At 53.5% G+C, this 20,813-nt stretch overlaps 1 protein-coding gene across 6 annotated transcripts in view; it reads right to left on the bottom strand.

Annotated features, from left to right (window-relative positions):
* Positions 1-20,813, bottom strand: part of DNMT3A (DNA methyltransferase 3 alpha) — a 284,321-nt gene that overhangs the window by 14,314 nt on the left and 249,194 nt on the right. For all 6 annotated transcript variants that reach the window (XM_050948759.1, XM_050948761.1, XM_050948762.1 and 3 more), the window contains 5 exons: positions 20,320-20,503; positions 16,677-16,761; positions 15,743-15,888; positions 14,230-14,320; positions 13,978-14,126 (listed from right to left, as the gene is read on the bottom strand). In XM_050948759.1, coding sequence (XP_050804716.1) covers positions 13,978-14,126; positions 14,230-14,320; positions 15,743-15,888; positions 16,677-16,761; positions 20,320-20,503 — 655 coding nt within the window. The remainder of the gene's footprint in view (positions 1-13,977; positions 14,127-14,229; positions 14,321-15,742; positions 15,889-16,676; positions 16,762-20,319; positions 20,504-20,813) is intronic.

Here is a 20,813-nt window from a genome sequence, read left to right as displayed (position 1 = left end):
TGCATCACAACCCCCAACACAGCTGCATGACAGTGCTCTGACACTGCATCACAACCCTCAGCACAGCTCCATGACAGTGCTGTAACACTGCATCACAACTCCCAACACAGCTGCATGACAGTGCTCTGACACTGCATCACAGCCCCCAACACAGCTCCATGACAGTGCTCCAGAACTTCATCACAACCCTCAGCACTGCTCCATAACAGTGCTCCGACACTGCATCACAGCCCCCAACACAACTCCATTACAGTGCTCCGACACTGCATCACAGCCCCCAGCACAGCTGCACGACAGTGCTCCGACACTGCATCACAGCCCCCAACACAGCTCCACAACAGTGCTCCGACACTGCATCACAGCCCCCAACACAGCTCCATGACAGTGCTGTAACACTGCATCACAGACCCCAACACAGCTGCATGACAGTGCTGTAACACTGCATCACAGACCCCAACACAGCTGCATGACAGTGCTGTAACACTGCATCACAGCCCCGAACACAGCTCCATGACAGTGCTCCGACACTGCATCACAGCCCCCAACACAGCTCCATGACAGTGCTCCGACACTGCATCACAGCCCCCAACACAGCTCCATGACAGTGCTGTAACACTGCATCACAGCCCCTGCATGACAGTGCTCCGACATACATTTTTGGAGAACCTTTACTGAGGTGGATACTGGCCAAATCACTGCAAGGGAAGAAAGAGCAGGACTGAACACATGCTCTGGTTCAGGAAGAAGTTGAAAAACTCCATTAATACTAAACAAAGCAGACAGTCTGAACGGAAGGCGTGGTATGATAAACATACTTGGAAACGCCGCCAATTTGCTGGTACTGTTAAGTTTCATAATACACAGTCTGTTGGTCATGACAAAGAATTTGGTGCTGATGATAAATCCTTTAAAAATGTGTAACATGCATGATTTTTGGGGAAAAAAATTAAAGATGGTAGGAGTGGTAACAAGGAAGTCCTCTAAGAATACTGTTTCTCAGCTAGTGCCTGAAGACAGGCTTAGGGCTTGGCACAGCAGAAAAAGCATGACAAACTTTGACTGCTGTGTGGAAGGGGAAACTGAGGCACATCACCTCATGACATTGGTGGCTGAATGCCAAGACACCTACACTCTAAAATATATGGATATTTGCATTATGTTAACAACCCTACACACAAGAATGTTTTCAGGCAACCTGGAAAAGGAAGCACAGAACCTTGGAAAAATGCCTGCGGAGAACACTGCAATGTTTGGGAACACTTGGGAGTTGTACAACCAAAACCTAAAGAGGATATTAGGCACACTGCCTTCGCTTTGTCCCTCCGGTGACCAACCCTCCGGCAGGAATCTAAGGGGGGAGATGTGACACTGCACCTCATCTTCTTCAGAGAGATCTTACCAGGATATGATTATGGCACAACTACAATGTGTTTTATGCAAGATGGGTCATGTGAGATATCACTGGAAAGGTTCTGATTTACTGAATGTGCTTATCCTATTTGTATGCGTGTATCAGTTCTGTATCTGAAGTTAGGAATATTGTCTCTGCATCTGTTACAAATGTGTTCACTCCTGGGGAACGCTCACTATGCAGAATGCACTCAGTCCAGATGGCTGGCTGGGAAGGGCCCATTCAGGTTAAAGGGCCATTAGGAGAAAACAACAGGTCTTAGGAAAAGCTTATCTCCCACCAGGTGCTGTAAACAGCCTCTGGCTCATGGCTGCTAGGACCCCACAGGGTCATGTGACCAGGTCATCTGGTACTAGACCCCCATGTTGGAATACCAGTATTTTTCCATTGACTGGCGTGGGAGTGAAGCTTGAAGACAAATGGTTTCCGTGCGCAGTACACAAAAGCTACATAAGGCAGGGGAGTGGTATCATGGGGATTCTTCACTGACTCCCCACCCAGCGAAGACTCCTGAAAACACCCGCGGAACAAGGACTGAACTGGGGGAAGTGCTGGACCCAGGCTGAAGGAATTTTTAGCTAGTGAAAGGAACATCTCCAGTTTCTAAGCTGTAAGCAAGTGCAGCTGGCCCCTTAAGAATCTCTGCAGCCTGCCTGAATCATCATTTAGGGGGAGAATTTGCTACTCATATTCAACCTCTTTAGTATATTAAGCTTAGATTGTGTCTTTGTTTATTTGCTAGGCAACCTGCTTTGATCTGTTTGCTATCCCTTATAACCATTTAAAATCTATCTTTTGTAGTTAATAAACTAGTTTTTGCTTTATCCCACACCAGTGTGTGGGAGTCATAACTTGGGGCAAAAGCTGCTGTATATTCTCTCTCCACATTGAGGGAGGGGGTGAATTTCAGGAGCTTACACTGTACAGTTCCCTGTGCAGCACGAGATGGTGTCATTTTGGGTTTACACTCCAGAGGGGTTTGTGCACTTGAGCAGCGGGGTAGTTCCTTAGCTGAGCCTCCCCATGCAGAGCTGATCACAGTGTCTGTGTGTACTGCAGCTGGGTGTGTCCCTACCTGGGCGAGGGCTTGGCAGGCTGCTTACAGCCACACAGTACAAAGGGAACCCTGGCTGGTGGGTCGGGGGGCTCAGTGGTACCCCAGTTCCAGATGGCACCCTGGGGGGAACCCATCAAGACTGCACCCCAGACTGCAATGCAGCTCCACAACAGTGCTGCAATTCTGCATCCCAGCCAGGGCTGGTTCTAACATTTTTGCCACCCCAAGTGAAAACAAAGAGCGCCGCCTCCTGAGTGTCACGTCGCCCAAGTCCCCGCCCCCCGAGCATCGCGTCACATTGTCCCAGCCCCCAAGCGTCGCATCGCCCAAGTCCCCCGCAAGCGTCGTGTCGCGCCGCCCAAGGCCCTGCCCCTCCCGAGCACCGCACTGCGCCACCCAAGTCCCCGCCCCCCAAGTGTTGTATCGCACCGCCCAAGTCCCCGCTCCCCAAGTGTCGCGTCGCGCCGCCCCAGCCCCCGCCCCCCCAATGTCGCGTTGTGCCGCCCCAGCCCCCGCAAGTGTCGCGTCACGCCGCCCCAGCCCCTGTGCCCCCAAGTGTCGCGTCGCGTCGCCCCAGCCCCTGAGCATCGCGTCGCCCAAGTCCCCGCCCCCCAAGCATCGCGTCACATTGTCCCAGCCACTGAGCGTCGCATCGCCCACGTCCCCCCCAAGCGTCGTGTCACGCTGCCCAAGTCCCTGCCCCTCCCAAGCACCGCACTGCGCCGCCCAAGTCCCCGCCCCCCCGAGTGTCGCATCGCGCCGTCCCAGCCCCTAGCGTTGTGTCACGCTGCCCAAGTCCCCCGCCCCCCCAAGCGTTGCGCCGCCCAAGTCCCTGCCCCCCCGAGTGCCGTGCCGCTTAAGCCTGCCCCCGCCAAGCGCCGCACTGCCGAAGTCCCTGCCCCCCCCGCACGGCGCCACGCCTCCCAAGCCTTGCCTCCCCCCAGCGCCGCCCAGCAGAACCAAAAAAAAAACAAAAACAAACCCCGAGTGCCGCCCCGTCCCAAGGTGCCACCGCAAGCACGTGGTTGGTAGGCTGGTGTCTGGAGCTGGCCCCGATCCCAGCTCCTGAACACACCCACATGACAGTGGTGCAACACAGCATCAGCCCAACACAACTCCACAATGGTGCTGCAAACCTGCACCCTAATCCCCAACACAGCTCAACGATACTGCTCTAGCACTGCATCCCAGCCCACAACGCACCTCCATGATAGTGCTGCAACAGTGCATCACAAAATCCAACAAAACTGCATGACTTTTACTGCTGTACCACGCACAACAGCTCCCAACACACCTCTATGATAGTGCTGCAAAACTACATCACAGCCCTCAGCAGAGCTCCATGACAGTGCTGTGACCCAGCCACAAACACAGCTCCATGACCGGGCTGAAACACTGCATCACAGACCCCAACACAGCTCCATGACAGTGCTGTGACACTGCACCCCAGCCACAAACACAGCTCCATGACAATGCTGAAACACTGCATCACAGACCCCAACACAGCTCCATGACAGTGCTGTGACACTGCACCCCAGCCACAAACACAGCTCCATGACAATGCTGAAACACTGCATCACAGACCCCAACACAGCTCCTTGACAGTGCTGTGACACTGCACCCCAGCCACAAACACAGCTTCATGACAATGCTGAAACACTGCATCACAGACCCCAACACAGCTCCATGACAGTGCTGTGACACTGCACCCCAGCCACAAACACAGCTCCATGACAATGCTGAAACACTGCATCACAGACCCCAACACAGCTCCTTGACAGTGCTGTGACACTGCATCCCAGCCACAAACACAGCTCCATGACAATGCTGAAACACTGCATCACAGACCCCAACACAGCTCCTTGACAGTGCTGTGACACTGCACCCCAGCCACAAACACAGCTCCATGACAGTATTGCCACACTGCACCCCAACCACACACAGCTCCATGACAGTGCTATAACACAGCATCCCAGCCCCAAACACAAGGAGTGCTCTAACACTGCATCTTAGCCCCACATCACAGCTCTATGACAGTGCTGCAACACTGATCACAGACCCCAACAAGGCTACACAAGATTGCTGCAGTACTGCATTACAGACCCGAACAGAGTGCTATGACAATGCTGCAACCCTGCATCCCAGCTCCGTGATAATGCTGTAAAAAACAGTTCCTAACCTTTCTGTAAAAGTTGTTCTTTGAGATGTGTTGCTCAGGTCCATTCCAATATAGTTGTGCACATTGCGTGCACCATCGCTGGAAGTTTTTCCTCAGTGGTATCCATTGGGTTGACTCTGGTGCCCCTGGAGCAGCACCTTCATGGCACATAGGGAGCTGGCTGGGATGATTTAGTTGGGGACTGGTCCTGCTTTGAGCAGGGGGTTGGACTAGATACCTCCTGAGGTCCCTTCCACCCCTGCTATTCTATGACCTGTCGACCCGCTTCCTCCTCGGTTGTTTCTTGCCGGAACTGTGACAGGGGGCAGGCAGGTGGGTCTTGGAATGAACATGAGCAACACACCTCGAAGAACAGCTGTTACAAGAGGCAGGTAACTCTTCTTTCTTCTTCAAGTGCTTGCTCATGTCCATTCCATGATGATTGACATGGTGATTCCCAAGCAATCAGTCAACTGGTGGGACTGGCGTTTTGCTCAGACAGATTGGACTCTGCTGTACGAAAAGCTGCATCATGTCTGGCCTGCTGAGTGATGGTATAGTGCACGGTGAGCGTGTGGACAGAAGACCAGGTCACTGCCCAGGATTGGGACTGGAGCCACGAATGCCGCTGAAGAGGCTTGCGATCTCGTGGAGTGCGCTGTCGAGGGATTGGGATCCGTGTTAGGACTGCTATCAGCGGGGAGAGGAGCCCCAAGAGGATGAGCGAGATGCTGGGCAGTATCTCTCCAGCACTGTCAGCTTGCCCAAGATGGGCACTTGCCTCCACAGGACGGGTTCTGCGGTACCGGGGCTGTCCCTGATGGGCCTTGGCTCAGGGAAGGCATTAGAAGGGACAGTGGCTTCTTGATGCTTCATATACCTCTGGTGTAGTTGGCATGGCCAGGGCTGAGTCCCCTCTATGGCTCACCGAAGGCGGGTGGCGTATGTGTGCAGTCGGTGCAAGACACTCCTGGCCCTCAGAGACCACGTATGGACTTTGGAGGCCAGGGTGACAGAACTGGAGGAGCTAAGAGAGGCAGAGAGGTATGTTGATGAGGCTTTCTGGGACACTGTAGAATTGTCCCACCTCCGGTCAGACAGCCCCTGTGCTGTTGAGGAGGATGAAAGGCCTAGGGAAGCAGAGCAGTCAACGGGAGCGGAGGGAAACCTTCCCATAGTTGGGACCCTCCTTCCAGATGGTGCTGGGGTTGCCTCTCGCACTGAGGTTACCTCTCCGGGGCAAGGAACTCCAGTTGCTAGGAAAGGCAGGTGTTAGTAATGGGAGATTTGATCATTAGAAACGTAGATAGCTGGGTTTGTGATGACCGAGAGAACCATATGGTATGTTGCCTGCCTGGTGCGAAGGTTGCGGATCTCTTGAGGCATCTAGACCGACTTACGTGTAGTGCTGGGGAGGAGCCGGTGGTCGTGGTACATGTAGGGACCAATAACATAGGGAAGGGTAGGAGAGATGTCCTGGAAGCCAAATTTAAGCTGCTAGGGAAGAGACTGAAATCCAGGACCTCTATGGTGGCATTCGCAGAAATGCTCCCAGCTCCATGTGCAGGGCCAGGTAGACAGGCAGAGCTTCAGAGTCTCAATGCGTGGATGAGACAATGGTGTAGAGAGAAGGGGTTTACGTTAATTAGGAATTGGGGAAACTTTTGGGATCGGGGGGAGCCTATACAGGAGAGATGGGCTCCACCTAAACCAAAGTGGAACCAGACTGCTGGCACTACACATTAAAAAGGTTGTAGAGCAGTTTTTAAACTAGGAGATGGGGGAAAGCCGACTGCTGCAGAGGAGCATGTGGATCAGACAGAGACTTCTCTTAGGAGAGAGTCTAATGATAGAGAATCTCCAGGTTTTAGTCAGGAGCAGAGGATGGAAGAGGATAATGTAAGGGCTGGATCAGATGATAAACAGTCACATAAAAAAGAATCTGGCACATCAGAAAAGGGCAGACAAATAAACAGGGACAAGTTTTTAAAGTGCTTGTACACAAATGCTAGAAGTCTAAATAATAAGATGGGTGAACTAGAGTGCCTTGTGATAAAGGAGGATATTGATACAACAGGCATCACAGAAACCTGGTGGACTGAGAGCAATCAATGGGATACAATCATTCCGAGGTACAAAATATATAGGAAGGACAGAACAGGTCATGCAGGAGGGGGAGTGGCACTATATGTGAAAGAAAATGTAGATTCAAATGAAGTAAAAATCTTAAGCGAATCCACGTTCCATAGAATCGCTATGGATAGAAATTTCATGCTCTAATAAAAATGTAACATTAGGGATCTATTATCGACCACCTGACCATAGATTCATAGACTCTAGGACTGGAAGGGACCTCGAGAGGTCATCGAGTCCAGTCCCCTGCCCTCATGGCAGGACCAAATACTGTCTAGACATCCCTAATAGACATTTATCTAACCTACTCTTAAATATCTCCAGAGATGGAGATTCCACAACTTCCCTAGGCAATCTATTCCAGTGTTTAACTACCCTGACAGTTAGGAACTTTTTCCTAATGTCCAACCTAAATCTCCCTTGCTGCAGTTTAAGCCCATTGCTTCTTGTTCTATCATTGGAGGCTAAGGTGAACAAGTTTTTTCCCTCCTCCTGATGACACCCTTTTAGATACCTGAAAACTGCTATCATGTCCCCTCTCAGTCTTCTCTTTTCCAAACTAAACAAACCCAATTCCTTCAGCCTTCCTTCATAGGTCATGTTCTCAAGACCTTTAATCATTCTTGTTTCTCTTCTCCGGACCCTCTCCAATTTCTCCACATCTTTCTTGAAATGCGGTGCCCAGAACTGGACACAATACTCCAGTTGAGGCCTAACCAGCACAGAGTAAAGCGGAAGGACTTCACGTGTCTTGTTTACAACACACCTGTTAATGCATCCCAGAATCACGTTTGCTTTTTTTGCAACAGTATCACACTGTTGACTCATATTTAGCTTGTGGTCCACTATGACCCCTAGATCTCTTTCTGCCATACTCCTTCCTAGACAGTCTCCTCCCATTCTGTATGTGTGAAACTGATTGTTCCTTCCTAAGTGGAGCACTTTGCATTTGTCTTTATTGAACTTCATCTGGTTTACCTCAGACCATTTCTCCAATTTGTCCAGATCATTTTGAATTTTACCAGGACAGTAATAGTGATGATGAAATGCTAAGGGAAATTAGAGAGGCTATCAAAATTAAGAACTCAATAATAGTGGGGGATTTCAATTATCCCCATATTGACTGGGAACATTTCACTTCAGGACAAAATGCAGAGATAAAATTTCTCGATACTTTAAATGACTGCTTCATGGAGCAGCTGGTACGGGAACCCGCAAGGGGAGAGGCAATTCTAGATTTAACCCTGAGTGGAGCACAGGAGCTGGTCCAAGAGGTAACTATAGCAGGACCACTTGGAAATAGTGACCATAATACAATAGCATTCAACATCCCTGTGGGGGGAAGAACATCTCAACAGCCCAACACTGTGGCATTTAATTTCAAAAGACGGAACTATACAAAAATGAGGGGGTTAGTTAAACAAAAGTTAAAAGATACAGTGACTAAACTGAAACCCCTGTAAGTTGCATGGGCCCTTTTTAAAGACACCATAATAGAGGCCCAACTTCAATGTATACCCCAAATTAAGAAACACAGTAAAAGAACTAAAAAAGAGCCACCATGGCTTAACAACCACGTAAAAGAAGCAGTGAGAGATAAAAAGACTTCCTTTAGAAAGTGGAAGTCAAATCCTAGTGAGGCAAATAGAAAGGAGCACAAACACTGCCAACTTAAGTGCAAGAGTGTAATGAGAAAAGCCAAAGAGGAGTTTGAAGAAAGGCTAGCCAAAAACTCCAAAGGTAATAACAAAATGTTTTTTAAGTACATCAGAAGCAGGAAGCCTGCTAAACAACCAGTGGGGCCCCTTGATGATCGAGATACAAAAGGAGCGCTTAAAGATGATAAAGTCATTGTGGAGAAACTAAATGGATTCTTTGCTTCAGTCTTCACGGCTGAGGATTTAGGGAGATTCCCAAACCTGAGCCATCCTTTGTACGTGACAAATCTGAGGAATTGTCACAGATTGAAGTGTCACTAGAGGAGGTGTTGGAATTAACTGATAAACTCAACATTAACAAGTCACCGGGACTAGATGGCATTCACCCAAGAGTTCTGAAAGAACTCAAATGTGAAGTTGCCGAACTATTAAGTACGGTTTGTAACCTGTTCTTTAAATCGGCTCCGGTACCCAATGACTGGAAGTTAGCTAATGTAACACCAATATTTAAAAAGGGCTCTAGAGGTGATCCCGGCAATTACAGACCGGTAAGTCTAACATCGGTACCGGGCAAATTAGTCGAAACCATAGTTAAGAATAAAATTGTCAGATACATAGAAAAACATAAACTGTTGAGCAATAGTCCACATGGTTTCTGTAAAGGGAAATCGTGTCTTACTAATCTATTAGAGTTCTTTGAAGGGTCAACAAACGTGGACAAGGGGGATCCAGTGGATATAGTATACTTAGATTTCCAGAAAGCCTTTGACAAGGTCCCTCACCAAAGGCTCTTACGTAAATTAAGCTGTCATGGGATAAAAGGGAAGGTCCTTTCATGGACTGAGAACTGGTTAAAAGACAGGGAACAAAGGGTAGGAATTAATGGTAAATTCTCAGAATGGAGAGGGGTAACTAGTGGTGTTCCCCAAGGGTCAGTCCTAGGATCAATCCTATTCAACTTATTCATAAATGATCTGGAGAAAGGGGTAAACAGTGAGGTGGCAAAGTTTGCAGAGGATACTAAACTACTCAAGATAGTTAAGACCAAAGCAGATTGTGAAGAACTTCAAAAAGATCTCACAAAACTAAGTGATTGGGCAACAAAATGGCAAACGAAATTTAATGTGGATAAATGTAAAGTAACGCACGTTGGAAAAAATAACCCCAACTATACATACAATATGATGGGGACTAATTTAGCTACAATGAGTCAGGAAAAAGATCTTGGAGTCATCGTGGATAGTTCTCTGAAGATGTCCATGCAGTGCGCAGAGGCGGTCAAATAAGCAAATAGGATGTTAGGAATCATTAAAAAGGGGATAGAGAATAAGACTGAGAATATCTTATTGCCCTTCTATAAATCCATGGTACGCCCACATCTCAAATACTGTGTACAGATGTGGTCTCCTCACCTCAAAAAAGACATACTGGCACTAGAAAAGGTTCAGAAAAGGGCAACTAAAATGATTAGGGGTTTGGAGAGGGTCCCATATGAGGAAAGATTGAAGAGGCTAGGCCTCTTCAGCTTGGAAAAGAGGAGACTAAGGGGGGATATGATAGAAGTATATAAAATCATGAGTGATGTGGAGAAAGTGGATAAGGAAAAGTTATTTACTTATTCCCATAATACAAGAACTAGGTGCCACCAAATGACATTAATTGGCAGCAGGTTTAAAACAAATAAAAGGAAGTTCTTCTTCACGCAGCGCACAGTCAACTTGTGGAACTCCTTACCTGAGGAGGTTGTGAAGGCTAGGACTATAACAATGTTTAAAATGGAACTGGATAAATTCATGGTGGCTAAGTCCATAAATGGCTATTAGCCAGGATGGGCAAGGAATGGTGTCCCTAGCCTCTGTTTGTCAGAGGATGGAGATGGATGGCAGGAGAGAGATCACTTGATCATTGCCTGTTAGCTTCACTCCCTCTGGGGCACCTGGCATTGGCCACTGTTGGTAGACAGATACTGGGCTATATGGACCTTTGGTCTGACCCAGTACGACCGTTCTTATGGCATCCATACGCACCAGACTCGATAGGCCCCTTTCTGGGGCTGCAGTCAACAGCGTCTGAGAGTGGGCCGGCACGGGTCTCTCTCTCTGTGGCTCTCCTCAGGGGGGGATCGTCCCCAGTCTGACTTTTTTCTTTTTCTTCGGCACCAGTGATGGGGAGCGGTGCCAACTGGCCAGAGTTGACTTCTTGGTGGCCGGAGCAGTTTGTTGGTGCCATATAGTTGGTGCTGGGGATCCCAGACCCTGCTGAGACTCTCTAAATGAGGCTGGGGCACTCCTGATGGAGGAGGGGCTCGATGCCGGGTTGGGCTCTGAAGAAGGGCAAAGTGCCACCTCCATTAGGAGAAATTTGAGTCCAGTGTCTCTTTCATTCTTAATCCTGGGCTTTAAAGTTCTTACAGGTCCGGCACTTATCCGCAACGTGGCCCCTCCCAGGCAGTTCAGGCAGCTGCCGGGCCGTTTGAAGCCCTGGGTCCGAGGCATGCCCTGGGGCCCCAGTGGTAAGCTCCACAGGGTGGGAGCTCACAAGTACCCAAATCTAACCAATTATTTGCTAACCGCGAGTAATTGAATGCTTTACACTTTGTTTACAATCTATTTCCAGGAAAGCACTAAGGAGTATCACTTGCAGAGCACAAGAACAAAGCCATTCCAGGGACCTTCATGGACGAGAAGAGGGACCTGAGGAAGCCGTGGATTGGCAGGGCCCTATATACTGTGCCAGGAAGGCGCCACCAGAGTCGACCTGACGGATATCACTAGAGGAAAAACTTCTGGCAACGGTGCCCGTGACATGCAAACAACTATATTGGAATGGACACGAGCAAACACTCAAAAAAGAACATTGCATCCTAGCCCCCAACACAGCTCCAGGACTGTGCTGCAACACTGTATAGAAGATCCGAACACAGCTCTACAACTGTGCTATCACACTGCACCACACAACCCAACAAAGATATACGATTACTGCAACACTGCATCACGTATCCAAACAGAGCTCCATGACAGTGCTGTAAAATTGCATCCCAGCCCCTGAAAACTGCTTCAAGAGAATGATGTAACACTGCATCCTCCCAGCAGTTCCATGACACTGAGGTAACACAGCTCTATAACAGTATTGCAACACTGCATCACAGCGGAACATAGCTCCATAACAGTGCTGTAACCCTGCACTGCAACCCCCAACACAGGTAACACAGCCCCTAACGGAGCTTTATGACAGTGCTGTAACACTGCATCCTAATGCCACTGCACTGCACTGTAAGAACCGAAATGTGATGCAAAGCAGTGGTGCGACAGCTCTGCAACACAACCGTGCTGCAAGGACACAAACTGCTCTTTAAACATGCAAGGATCTAAGAACCTGCCTGTCTGAGGAGCAAATATCCCAGGAGAGCTTTAGCTGGGAGGGGGAGTCTGTGCATCAGGAGTGCCATGTTCTCAGTCAGGGCTGACAGCAGACAGCGAATTAAGCAGGAGCTGGCTATGCAGTCACACAGCGGATCTGGCCAACAGAATCCAGAGCTGCACTCACAGAGGCATCGCGAGCTCCAGACACTGTATTCAGTTCCACGCAGCATATTACCAGCCAGCCAGTGACCACCTGGAGAGAGCTCAGAGAAGAACCAGAGAACTGGGCCAAGGGCTGGCGCGGGGGTGAGCGTAAGGGCTAAACCTGTCAGCCTTGGCTCGGGGCAGCAGGGACCCGCTGACTAAAAGCAGGGCAGGGCGTTAAGCCGAGGGGGAAGGGTGGAACTAGGGGTCATGGGATGAAACTGAGGAAGGAGGAAGCCTGCCTGAGTCTGCGTGTGTGTGTGGGGGGAGCTCCCTACTGGAAGCGTCTCCCCCGAGCTCTGCCCGCTCCTCCCTCTCCCAGCGAGGCTCCTGTTCAGAGCCCAGTGCCCTCTGGTGGTTACACCGGGTCATTGCACGCACTGCGCTCAGCAGCCCTGCTCTGGGACAGGGCAAGGCACTGGAGAGAGGTTCTGCGCTGACTGCTCACGGCCTGCAGGGCCAGGGCTCGGACGCCACCATGCCCATCACCCGCAGCTCTCCGGTGCACGCGGTGCCAGGAACTCCAGCCCCACTGCTTGGGGTCAGCCACCCAACGCTCGCAGCAGTGGAGCAGACGAAAAGCTGGTTCAGGTTCCAGTCCTGCAGCTGCCCCCGCCCCCTTCTCCTCTAAACCAAACCCCGGGGCAGAGCTGACCCAGCCAGTGCCAGACACGTGGGGGTGCTCTGCCAGCTGGCTCTGCGCTGCCAGACACGCTAGGCAGAGAAGACAGAGCCCAGTGACAGCCTGCGGGTGCCGCGGAGGTGGTGGTGGTGGGGTTAGCTGGATGCGAAGGGAAGGGGACAGGGCGGAGGGGAGGGCAGCAGGGGGGACAGGTATGGATGGAGTGAAGCTGAGGCAAGGAGGCGGGTTGGAGGGCAGGGAAGTCCAGAAAGCTCTCGGAATGGCCAGAGGGCCACAGGTCCCTGCTTTGGCAACTTCTCTTCCCTCCAGCATCCTCTGGCTCCTAGAGTGGGAGGGGGGTGGCTCCCTTGCAGCTCTGGGGCCAGGGGTGGCCCTGACTGAGCCCGCTTTCTATCCAGCCAACCCCCACAAGGGGCACAGGTGGGGATAGGGTTGCCCCCTCCTTCCTTGCCCCACCAGTGACTCCTGAAAGTTTTGACAAACCACTACAAAGTGCAGGCCAGCCCAGGTGTTCACAAGTCCTCAGGCCAGACAGGACTATTGGGCTCAGCATTTCTGACACCGCCGTACAGCACAGGTCAGAGAACGTCCCCAACACAGTTGCTTACAGAACTACAGCCGGGAGTTCAGAAAAACATCCCGACTGAGTGATAATCACCACTGCTGGAGAATCCCTCACGGCCCTGGGAAATTATTCCAGTGCTTATTTACCCTCACTGCCAAAAACGTAACCTTACTGCCAGTCTGGATCTGTCTGGCTTCAGCTGCCAGCCCCTGGCTCCTGTTAGCCCTTCCTCTGCCAGCCTGATGGGCCTGTTCCCAAACACTGGTCCCCATGTAGGTATCCGGGACCCAGGCACCCCTGAACCTGCTCTAGTGAGTTCAATGTCTCCATGCAGCAGCTTTTCTAACCCTTTCATCATTCTCATGGCTCTTCTCGGACCCCTCACCAATGTCGCCACAGTCCCGGGATCTGTGGGCACCAGAACTGGACATGGGAGTCAAGCAGAGGTCGCACCAGAGCCAAACAGAGGTGACATATCCTCCTGGCTCATCTACCCTCCCCTGCCCATTGTGGTTCTTTGCCACCCATCTCGGTGGCGGGTGTCACGTTTCAGTGAGCCCCACCCAGCTAACCACTCCAGGGCACGTGGGCACATGGCTGGCCCAGGCTCTTTGCCCCTCATGCCAGGGTTCAGTCACCCACTTGGGCACTGAGGACTTGTTGGACAGGTACCAGCCTATGGAAGCCCCCCCAGACCCAAAGCCAGACCCTGCTGGCAGCTCAGGACTCTCTGGCGACCCTCATGTGCACTGGGGAGAGCCAGCAGGTTTCCACGGCAGTGCTCACCTCTAGGAAGCGTGAAATGTCCCGCTTGTCGCTCACCCCCATGGCCACCACGTTCTCGAAGAGCCAGAAGAAGGGCCGGTCGTCACCCTCCTTGGGCCGAGCTTCGTGGAGAAGGCGGTAGAACTCAAAGAAGAGCCGTCCAGTGCCCTCTGGGCAGCAGGAAGAGAGAAGAGACATGGGTGAGCTGCTGACAGCCCGCCTCAGCCTAGATGGGACTGCAGGAGAGAAGGCGTGGCCGGCTCGGACACCTACCGTAAAGACCCTTCCTGGCAGGGTTGACAATGGAGAGGTCATTACATGGGCTCCCTCCAATCACCAGGTCAAAAGGGCCCCATTCCTGTATCTGCAACACAGAGACACGCCAGTGAGAGGTTATGGGGGGCAAAGGGGGCGAGTCTCCCTTGGTATGCAGTGGTGGGGAAACCGACGCTGGAATATGGACTCCAGTTCTGGGGGCCACATTTTACAAAGATGTTGAAAAACTGCAGAGGGGACAGAAAAGAGCCACAAAAATGATTCCAGGGCTGGAGAAAACACCCCATAGTGCGTGATTTAGAGCCCAAGGGAGCCTGAGAGGTAACCTGATCTCAGTGTCTAAGGACTGTCCCAGGGAGATGATAGGAGGTACCAGAGGGCTCTTTCCTTTAGCAGAGACAGGCAGAACAAGAACCAATGGCTAGAAGCTGACGCCAGACAAATTCAATGAGAAACCGCTCACCTTTTGTTAACGGTGCAGGTGACTAACCATTGCGGGAAACTCCCAAGGGAAGTGGTGGATTCTCCACCACTTGGTGAATTCAGACACAGCCTGGCTGCCTTTCTGGGAGATGCGTTAGCTCAGTACAGGGGTAACTGGGTGAAACTGAACGGCTGGTGACACACAGGAGGCCAGACTACATCATCGAATGGTCCTGTGATGGGGTGTGCATACCCCCCACTAGGTGAGAAAGGGTTAATCACACACTATGGGTGGAGGAAGTCCCGCCCCTTAGACCCTGTTAGGCACGCTCCAATGGCTGTGCCAGTATAAAGGAGAGCGCCCAGGTTGCCGTCTAGGCTGACTGCAAGCGCCAAGGAGGACGCTTGGTGGAGGCTCCAGCCCAGGAGCCATTACAGCCCTTGCCTGTGGGAGCTGGAGATCCTGAGACCCAGCCGACTGGTGGGTGTCAGAGTCCCCTGCGCCGAGGAGCCCGGAGACCCCGATGCATATGGACTGCAGCTTCAGGAAGCTTGGCAGGAAGCGGCCAAGGGAGGTGGAGTGACTGGTATCTCCCACCTGTGTAAGATCAGAGTGTTGAGGCTGGATTTCCTGCTGACCCAGTGGTGGACCACTCCACCTGTTAGGGCCCTGGGCTGGGACCTGGTGGAGTTGAGTGGACCCGGGTCCCCCTACCCCAGCCACCACCCCCACTTCAGTGGCATACCCCAGATTTGGTGATTAGTCCATGATGCTGGGAACCTCAGGGCTGCTCTCCTGACTGGCCACTAGGCCACACAGCCCTGCGCTCGAGGACAGCCACTTTGACTCTGGCCATTGAGCAGCACTGTCTTGAGTCCCAGGACAGTATAACAGACTGTAACTGCGGTGTCACCATGCCCATGTTCCACCCCAAAAGGAGTGGGGTGGGCATACACCGCCACATGTCCCTTCAGACCTTAAACTCTGTGAATCTCGAAAGGGTTCAGCCTGCTGCCCCCCGTGAGACACAGCTGCTGTGCCGGGGTAGGGAGGTGAGCGGGGCAGGCAGATGGCAGCCTCACGTACATGTTTCTGGGTGACATTCCGGACGTCACCGACGTACATGATCTTGCCCTGGTGTCTCACCATCCCCACAGTGATAGAGTCTTCGCAAACCTCAGAAGCAATGTAGCGGTCGACCTGAATGCCCAGGTCCTTCAGCACCAGCAGACCTGCCAGGATACAGAGCGGGGGTCAGGTCCGGAATGCAGGATGGCCCTGGGGACAGCACCCCAGGGAGCACTCGCCCAAACCAAACCAGACACACCAGGAGACCCCTCAGCGCTCAGCAGCGATGCAGGACCACCGGCCCCTCTGACACAAAACAGAGGAACGCAAGCAGCTGCTTATTGAAGCTACCTGCTGCAGTCAGGACACTCGTAGCATCCCTATGGGGAACTACAGAGGCCACGGATTCAGGGGACCCCTGCCGAGTTTGCTCCTTACTCCCAAGGGTGCGGAGAGCCCAAATCTAATTACACAGCCCCCTGCTGGTGACCTGGGCTCATCTCTCTTTGAAATATGGCCGGCAGGACAATGGGCCACCTCCAAATAACCAGGCCAAAGGTGTCTCGAGTTGGGAGCACCCAAAATCAGGGACTTAGTTTGAAACTGTTGGCCACAGTTGATGCAAGATGTTCTACGATCTCGGGGGCTGCGGGGCCCAGCAGAGTTGCGAGAGACAGGTGGAGCAATATCCTGCACTCGGCCAAACACCTGCCCTGCACACTAGGTTCAGAACCTAGGATTGCACTGTGCTACTGAGAACCTTCCAGCTGGGTCATGCACTGCCCTGATGCTAAACCAGAGCGTATCTGCTCCCCCGTGCCCTCTGCGTGCTGTGAAGGGAGCTGGGCCGTGCTGGCGGGTCACGGCTGCTGAGGGGCTGTAGTAGGGTGTGGTAAGCATAGAGGCGGCCAGCAGAACCCTAGTGCCGCTCAGCTACCTCTTGTTAGCCCACCTGTGGCAATTCCGTCGAAGAGAGAGAGCACTCGGATGGGCTTCCTCTTCTCAGCTGGGACCGGTGGATAAACCTTTGGTGGGTCCTTAAAACACACACACAGCGCATCATGAGAGACGGGGGCACAAGGAATACTCCCCTAGACAGTCTCCTCCGACATGAACTGGGCTCCCAACTCCCAGATGGGTCCCATCCCAGCTCTTATGGGGGGAGCTAACCGCGGTTGGAGCTCCATGTGACACGGGGACCTCCCCGATGCGCTCCCCTAGGAGCAGAGAAGCTAGGGGCTGGGCTTGCTGAGTGGGGACCTGACTACTGGCTATACACACTGTGATGAACTAGGAATGTTCTTAATGTTTTCTCTGAATACTGACTTGGTGCCTCAGTGTCCCCTAGGCAGTTCTTAAGTATCTGGCAGAGCAAAAGGCCAGTGCACCTAAATGCCTGACACTCTGTCTCCTAGCAACTGATGGCCTGGGCCCCTCCCCTGCAAAGGTGCCAGCTGAAGGTGTTGGAGACAAAGAGGTCAGGTGACCTCCTGGCTGGGAAAGGGGCTGAGCAGAGAGGAGGGGCTGGAGGGGGTTTAGTCTGGAACTGGCTGGGGACGAGGAGTGAAGTGCAGATGTGGGGGTCTGGCTCACTGCCCCCCAGAATGAACCCAGCCGAGGGGTCCGGTTCGCTGTATCTACAAGCTTTGTGTTAGACCCTGTTCCTGTCATCGAATAAACCTCTGTTTTACTGGCTGGCTGAGAGTCACGTCTGACTGCAAAGTGGGGGTGCAGGACCCTCTGGCTTCCCCAGGACCCCGCTGGGGCGGACTCGCCATGGGAAGCGCAGGGAGGGGCAGAGGATGCTGAATGCTCCAAGGAGAGACCCAGGAGGTGAAGACGTGTGAGCTTCTTGCCCTGAACAAATCTGCTCCAAGGGAGAGGAGGCTCCCCAAAGTCCTGCCTGGCTTGGTGGGGACCAGTTCCAGAGCAATGCCCGGTGACTCCGTGACAACTGGTGGCAACGGTGGGACGTACTGCACCCCGTGAATGGTGATTCTTGCAGTAAGTGACTGGGGAGCAGTAAAACAAAGGAGGGATGATGAGGACCAGGCATGCTGAAGGCTCAGAGAGGGACGGTTTCAGGGAGCGGATAACCTCTGGGAGTGTGTGACCAGCGAGAAGGACTGTTAGAGTAACGGGGTTCCCCTGAGGACTGCAGCGAGCAGTCTCAGGAGCGGAGGAGCTTGCCGCTCGACCCTGGAAGAGAGAAGGATTTTTGCAGTAGCAGGGTTCCCCTGGGGATTGCAGGAGCAGTCCCACGGGCGGAGGAGTTTGCAGCTCGACCCTAGCAAAGAGGTGGTGACCAGGAGAAGGACTGGCACACCAGGGGTTCTTCCTAGAAACCATGGGGGAGTCAAGAGCACGCAGGCCAGTGAGTCCAGAGCCACTTGGGAATGGTGAAGTGATGGCCTATCACCATCTCTTTAAGAAGGACATTGTGATCCTGTGCACAAAGAGAGGGTTACGTATCGGAAAGTTCACCCAGGCACAGTAAATCGTGCACTTGGAGGAGGAGGACCGCTCTGAGGAGCAGATTCCTGATCCAGATGGGGCTACAAGAGGATCTGGGAGCAGCTGGAACAGCAGCCAGGCATCCCTGAGAGTCTGGTCCCCAACCAGACAAGGGTCTTCACGATCGGGTTCCCCATCAGGAGATTGGAGACGGATGGGATTGGAGCAGAGCCCGAGAGAGCGAGAGGACTGTGAGAGAGAGCAAGAGCCTGAGGAAAAGCTGCAGGAGAAGCAGCAGCAGCATGGACTGGCGATGGTGGAGCGGAGAGACATAGGGGGCTGCCCAGGGGTCAGTGGGGAAACAAGCCTGGGGAGGCAAGACCCTGGGACAGAGAGAACTGTGGTGGTGCAGCCACAGATGCTGAGGGGCTGTGGGACCTGGGTGAAGCCCCTCGCCCTACCTATGGCCTGGATCCCTGTGCAGACCCAGGAGGAGTCAGGCTGGCTAGTAGTTGGGGTTCTCCAGGATATCAGCTGGGAGGTCCTGTTGGGGGGTGACTGTGTCTCTTTGGGACAGGATCCAGGCCCTGCTTCTGTAACAGCCGAGGTTTGAATTCAAATCCAGGGAACTAATTGGCTAGGATGGAAATGGTCAGTGAAAATGCAAATGACCTGGCTGGCAGTGGGGAGGGGCTGCTGGGCTCAGGATACCTGCCTACCTGTAACCAGCCCCCTGGGGCTGAGTGGGAGGGAGAGATGCTCACCGCCCCCCTGCACACCGGAGCTGACGCTGGCTCTGATGCTGTGACCAGAGCAGAGAGCTTGCTGCCTGCCCCTACTGGGACAGCCAGGGCAGTGCTGAGCAGGGGGGGAGCTGTGACCCCAGCTGAGGGGGGGACACCCAGGCAGGGCAGGTTGGGTGCCAACCAGGTTTGCCTGGTCCAGACGTGCTGCTGGGAAGTGATTGCACAGCAGGGAGGGAGCTACCAGGGACAGGGCTCAGGGGGGCTGTGACCCCAGGCCCAGCCAGCAAGAGGGAACAGGTCCCACTCCCTGCCCCAGCAGCTGAATCCCAGACCGAGCTGCAGAGGGATCCCTCCTTGGAGAAGCTGAGGGAACTTGCTGGCCACAGCACTGCAAACCCCCTTAGGGAAGGCTGCAGGGACAGAGTCCTGTAGGAGAAGGGATTCCTGTACCGGGAATGGGCTCCCCAAGGGGAAGCAGAACTGGGGGGAATCAGGAGGCAGCTGGTGGTGCCCCAGGAATCCAGAGTTCTTCCCTCTTGAGCTGTTGGATGTGAGGAGAGTGAGGCGACCCCTGGACCCGTAAGGGGAGGACTGGGAGGAGAAGGGGGAAGGCCCCCTGGGGGATCTCTTCCCTGAGGTGGGAGCCAATCTCCCCATCAGGTGTTCCCCGTTCAGAGGCACTGGGAAAGCAGCCCAGATCCTGGAGAGAGAGGTCAAGGACATGCTGGCTTTACATGTGATCCAGCCGTTTTACAGCCCATGGGCCTCACCCATGGGGCTGATCCCCAAGGGAGACAGGATGATCTGGTTTTGTGGGGGCTATCGGAAGCTTAAAGCCGTCACAGTGTCTGATGCCGACCCCATGCCTAGGCCTGGGGAGATTCTAGACAAGCTGAGGGGGATGGAGAACTTGGCCCTGGCAGACACTGATAACATGTGCATCTTTAGCCAGACCTGGGAGGAACAGGTGACCCAGGTGAAGATGGGGCTGGGCTGCCTCAAGGCGGTGGGATTGACAGTAAAAGCTGAGCAGCCTCCCAGCAGGAGGAGTGGAGGGCAAAGACGCTTGCTGAAGGACTCTGGAGAGCTCAGGAAACGACAGACGTGAGGTGCTACCTGCGACAGCAGGGCCTGGACTCAAGGACCCAGGAGGTCCCCATTAATCCTGCATTCCTGGGATGATCTGGGACCCAAGGATACAAAGGCCGGCAGCCCAGCGACAGCACAGGCAGCCCTGCTGGATGCATTCAGCCCCGGCCCCTGGGAACCAAGCTGCAGCAGGCGCAGGGCTGGGGGAGGCTCTGCTCTGCTGCCCAAGAAGCGAGGCACTGCTGTGACTCTGGAGCTGCCATGCTGAGCCCCCGGGGGAACCGGGCAGCGCTGCCACATACTCACAAATTCTTGGTCATGGTTATTGGCGAAGAACATCTGGAGGCGTGAGGGCCAGTCATCTCTTCGCCTCAGCAGCCCATAGATGCCCTTGTGGCCGCACATGTAGCAGTTCCAGGGGTCCTCTTTGATAGCTGCCTGGGCTGCACCTGGTCCCACCAGCAGGTCCACGCACTCCACACAGAAGCACCTGAGAGCCAGGGGGGAAGGGAAGACACTTCAGCCCATTTACTCCCTGCCCCTGTTCCAGGGAGGTGTGTGTGTGGGGGGGGGGCACTCCTCACCTCCATGGCCTGCAGAAACACAGGTCACCAGCGGGGGCCAGGGGCGACCCCTCCCCGCTCCCTCCCTTGCGGTCCCCTAACTGCAGGGGGCAGGACCATGCTGAGCTGGGAAGGCAACCCACAGGTCCCAGTCTGAGCCCACTGGGGCTCAGGGCCCACGCCAGCTGGCACACAGCCGGAGGGCTGGGAGGGGGTCCGGCATCACCATCCCACATG

The sequence above is a fragment of the Gopherus flavomarginatus genome, chromosome 4, assembly GCF_025201925.1.
Source record: "Gopherus flavomarginatus isolate rGopFla2 chromosome 4, rGopFla2.mat.asm, whole genome shotgun sequence".
Lineage (NCBI taxonomy): Eukaryota > Metazoa > Chordata > Testudines > Testudinidae > Gopherus > Gopherus flavomarginatus.
This window is presented reverse-complemented; position numbering and strand designations above follow the sequence as displayed.